This window comes from Penaeus japonicus, unplaced genomic scaffold, assembly GCF_977035675.1.
Source record: "Penaeus japonicus unplaced genomic scaffold, GWHDUDI00000001_assembly GWHDUDI00000006, whole genome shotgun sequence".
In the NCBI taxonomy this organism is placed as follows: Eukaryota; Metazoa; Arthropoda; class Malacostraca; order Decapoda; family Penaeidae; genus Penaeus; species Penaeus japonicus.
The window spans coordinates 36,952,536-36,957,535 of NW_028234408.1; the positions used below are offsets into that span (position 1 = coordinate 36,952,536).

Consider the following 5,000-nt stretch of genomic DNA (forward strand, 5'->3'; position numbering starts at 1 on the left):
CTGGGGCATCTCGTTCATGTGAGTGGGCGGGAGGGGTGTGTGTGTGTGTGTGTGTGTGTTTGATTGTGTGTGTGTGTGTGTGTGTGTGTGTGTGTGTGTGTGTGTGTGTGTGTGTGTGTGTGTGTGTGTGTGTGTGTGTGTGTGTGTGTTTGATTGTGTGTGTGTGTGTGTGTGTGTTTGATTGTGTGTGTGTGTTTGATTGTGTGTGTGTGTGTGTGTGTGTTTGATTGTGTGTGTGTGTGTGTGTGTGTGTTTGATTGTGTGTGTGTGTGTGTGTGTGTGTGTGTGTGTGTGTGTGTGTGTGTGTTTTATTGTGTGTGTGTGTTTGATTGTGTGTGTGTGTGTGTGTGTGTGTGTGTGTGTGTGTGTGTGTGTTTGATTGTGTGTGTGTGTTTGATTGTGTGTGTGTGTTTGATTGTGTGTGTGTGTGTGTGTGTGTGTGTTTGATTGTGTGTGTGTGTTTGATTGTGTGTGTGTGTGTGTGTGTGTGTGTGTTTGATTGTGTGTGTTAGTGAGTGAATGTGTGTGTGTGTTTGATTGTGTGTGTTAGTAAGTGTATGTGTGTGTGTGTGTGCGCGCGTGTGCGTGTGTGTGTGGTTGGGTTAGTTGGGAGTGTGGATTGAATGTGTGTGTGTTGATATTTTGTATTATTCATTTCTTCTTGTTTTGAAACTCCTGGACTGTCCGTTGCCATGAAGTCTTTGTAGACCAATGTCTGAAGTTGAACCCCAAATAGTTATGATTTTGATGATGATGATTATGGTAATGGTGATAATGATACTGATAATCACAAAAATAATGATAGTAATAGTTATATTGATGGTGATGATAGTAATATTGATAATATTGATAGTAATAATGATAACAAGTGATGATGATGATGATGATAATAATAATGATAATGATAATAATGAGGACAATAAAAATGATAATCATATTAATAGTGATGATAATGATGATAATGACAATGATAATAGAAGAAAATATTAATGATTATGGTAGTAGCACTGATGATGTTGATGGTAATGATAATGATAATATGAAACACGATGATCATGATTATGATGGTATTAATAATAGTTACCATGATAATGATAAAAACAGGAAGCAACACAAAATCAGCATCTTTGATGATGATAATAATGATAATTTCGTTTGAAGAAATTATTATTATTGCTGTTATTATTAAGAGTATTATGATTATTGTTAATATGTTATGATTATCATGCTGCTATTGTTATTACTGTTTTTGTCATTATTATCTTTATCGTTCTATTATTATTATTATCACTATCATTATCTTCTTTATTTTCGTTATCAGCAATGCTATTATTATCGTTATTGTTATTATGATTATTATCATTATGATTATTACAATTACTACTACTACTCCTATTACTACCATCATCATTATCATTATATTCTTATCATCATTACTTTAATTACCATCTCTAATAAAATCATCATACCAATTTCCATCACTGATATTACCAATATCAATATATATTTTTTTTCAATTATTATTTTCCTCGTTTTATCCTCCTCCACCTCCTCTCCTCCTCCACAGGACAATGGCGCTGCTGATTCTGTTTTCCCAGTACTTGAGGAACGTGGCTGTCCCTCTGCTCTCATACAGCAAGGAGAAGGGAGTTTCCACTACGCCAGTCTACATCTTCAAGCTCTTCCCCGTAAGTATTTTATTTATTTATTTATTTATTTATTTATTTATTTATTTATTTATTTTTTTTTTTTTTTAGGGGGGGATTTTTTTCCCGCTTCCTGTGTTCTTTCTTTCTTTCTTTCTTTGTTCCTTCCTCGCTCTTCGTTTTGTTTTTTTGGAATCCTTTTGTTATGTTTTAGTTTGTTTTGTGGGGATTTGTTCTTAGTTTTTTGTTATAAGATTTCGATGTGTTGATGAAAGTTATAATATTAATCTGTTTTCAAGTGAAAATTTTAGCAAGAAATTTCACTTTTTACTTTACATTCTAAGGGGAAAATATATTGCATTAGACATCAATAATGATTCGCCACACTTTTCTTTAATACAAAAATGGTAATTAGTGATAAAGGATAAGCAACAAGGTATTGCAAGTGAAGCAAAATGCCTTAAATAGACTTAAGTGATGAAAGTCTATTTTTTTCTTTCTCTTTCTTCTTCCTCTTCTTCGTTTACCCCATGTCGGTTTTTGTTTGTTTGTTTGTTTTGTTTTTTGAGTTTCCATCTATTTTCTCCTCTTCCTTTTTGTTTCTGTTTTTGCTCCCCATCATCATCTCATCACCATCTTCTTCTTGGTTATGTTGTCACTATACATGATATCCACCCTATGTTATGAGGCCCCTTCCTCTCATTCACCTCATAAACTGCCTCATGATTCCCTCCCCCTCCCATCAACTCATATCCCTACCCCCTCGCTTAAATATCCCCCCCTAAGTCATTTCCCCTCACAACCTACCCACTCACCCCCCCCCCACCCACTCATACCCCCCCTCTATCACCTCCCCACATAACCCAGCCCCTCATAAACCCTCCCTCATGACCCACCCATTCATCCCCCCCCACAACCCACCCCCTCATAACCCCCTCCCTCATGACCCACCCCCTCATAACCCCCTCCCTCATGACCCACCCACTCATCCCCCCACACAACCCAGCCCCTCATAACCCCCTCCCTCATGACCCACCCACTCATCCCCCCCACACAACCCAGCCCCTCATAGCCCCCTCCCTCATGACACCCATTCATCCCCCCCCACAACCCACCCACTCATAACCCCCTCCCTCATAACCCCCTCCCTCACCCTCCCCCTCCTCTCCCTCCCCCCCAGGTCCTCCTCGCCATCCTCATTTCCTGGGGCTTCTGCGGCATCCTCACTGCCAGCGGAGTCTTCCCCGAAGGGAACAAGGCCAGGACTGACCTCACGACTGACCTCCTGAGCAACTCGCCGTGGGTCAGAGTTCCTTATCCTGGTGAGGTTATTTTTCATTTCGTTTTTTTTTTTTTTTTTTTTTTTTTTTTTTTTTTTTTTTTTTTGGGGGGGGGGTTGTTTGTTTGTTTGTTTGTTTGGGATTTTTTTTTTTTTGGGGGGGGGGCGGTGGGTGTTTTTTTTTTATTGGTGTATTAATTTTTATTTATTTATTTATTTATTATTATTATTTTTTTTTTTTGAGGGGGGGCGGTGGGTGTTTTTTATTGTTGTGTGTATGGGGGTGGGTAGGGGTGGGTGGGAGTGGGAGAGGACACATATTCAAGTTATAGGATGCTTTGTGTTTGGGTGTTGGGTGTTGGGTGGAGGATTGTGTGGTGCAGGGATGTTGTTTGAGGGAGACAGGGAGTGGGATTTTTTTTTTTTTTTTTTTTTTTGTTAGAGATTAACGACATCATTTTTATCAACAAACACACACACTTACTGTATATATATATATATATATATATATATATATATATATATATATATATATATATAGAGAGAGAGAGAGAGAGAGAGAGAGAGAGAGAGAGAGAGAGATAGACATAGATATAGATAGATAGATAGATATATAGATATATATATACATACACACACACGATATATGTCTGTATGTATATATATATATATATATATATATATATATATATATATATATATATATATATATATATATATCGAGTGTGTGTGTGTGTGTGTATATGTATACACACACACATACAGAAAGCTAGTTAGATAGATAGAGAGAGAGAGAGAGAGAGAGAGAGAGAGAGAGAGAGAGAGAGAGAGAGAGAGAGAGAGAGAGCGAGCGAGAGAGAGAGAGAGAGAGAGAGAGAGAGAGAGAGAGAGAGAGAGCGAGAGAGAGCGAGAGAGAGCGAGAGAGAGCGAGAGAGAGAGAGAGAGAGAGAGAGAGAGAGAGAGAGAGAGAGAGAAAGAAAGAAAGAGAAAGAGAAAGAGAAAGAGAAAGAGAAAGAGAAAGAGAGAGAGAGAGAGAGAAGCAACACTTATGCCTATCCGTTTAATTTCTAAAAGCACTTCATGTTTTATTCAGGCCAGTGGGGTCTGCCTACCGTGTCAGTGGCGGGCGTGTTCGGAATGCTAGCAGGAGTTCTCGCGTCCATGATCGAGAGTGTCGGCGACTACTACGCATGCGCGAGACTAGCAGGTAAGTAGCCCTAGCAAAGGTAACGAACGCTGTGAGAGGAATGTGGATGGATAGGCAGAGGGACGAAGGAGGGAATGTTGGTTGACAGGAAGTGATGAATGGAAAATATATATGTGATATGCGGATGGGTCAATGTGTTCGTGAATAATGTAAGTGATCAGTGGATTTCGTAGATGAGTAGCTTTATATTAGATTGGCTGTATTAAGTGTAAGTAAGATAAGCATCCAGCAAGAATATCAAGTTAGGTATATTATAAGAAAATTAACAGATAAGATAAGATAATAATGGTGAGACCAAACACTTTTATATTTTTTTTTATATCTTGAAATCCATATTTGTATCTACTCTAATCCATGTGATCATTCATACGTTTTCCATTTCTTTAGGAGTTATTTTTCTCTTCTTTATTTACCATAACCGCATAAGTTTTCCATTTCTTTAGGAGTTATTTTTCTCTTCTTTATTTACCATAACCACGTACGTTTTCCATTTCTTTAGGAGTTATTTTTCTCTTCTTTATTTACCATAACCGCATAAGTTTTCCATTTCTTTAGGAGTTATTTTTCTCTTCTTTATTTACCATAACCACGTACGTTTTCCATTTCTTTAGGAGTTATTTTTCTCTTCTTTATTTACCATAACCACGTACGTTTTCCATTTCTTTAGGAGTTATTTTTCTCTTCTTTATTTACCATAACCGCATAAGTTTTCCATTTCTTTAGGAGTTATTTTTCTCTTCTTTATTTACCATAACCGCATAAGTTTTCCATTTCTTTAGGAGTTATTTTTCTCTTCTTCATTTACCATAACCACGTACGTTTTCCATTTCTTTAGGAGTTATTTTTCTCTTCTTTATTTACCATAACC

The 5,000-nt window shown here is 37.4% G+C and overlaps 1 protein-coding gene across 2 annotated transcripts in view; it reads left to right on the forward strand.

Annotated features, from left to right (window-relative positions):
* Positions 1 to 5,000, forward strand: part of LOC122252742 (solute carrier family 23 member 1) — a 19,714-nt gene that overhangs the window by 11,614 nt on the left and 3,100 nt on the right. For both annotated transcript variants that reach the window (XM_043015371.2, XM_043015372.2), the window contains exons 5-8: positions 1 to 18; positions 1,568 to 1,688; positions 2,827 to 2,968; positions 4,019 to 4,132. The exon at positions 1 to 18 is cut by the window's left edge and continues 109 nt beyond it. In XM_043015371.2, the coding sequence (XP_042871305.2) occupies positions 1 to 18; positions 1,568 to 1,688; positions 2,827 to 2,968; positions 4,019 to 4,132 (395 nt within the window). The remainder of the gene's footprint in view (positions 19 to 1,567; positions 1,689 to 2,826; positions 2,969 to 4,018; positions 4,133 to 5,000) is intronic.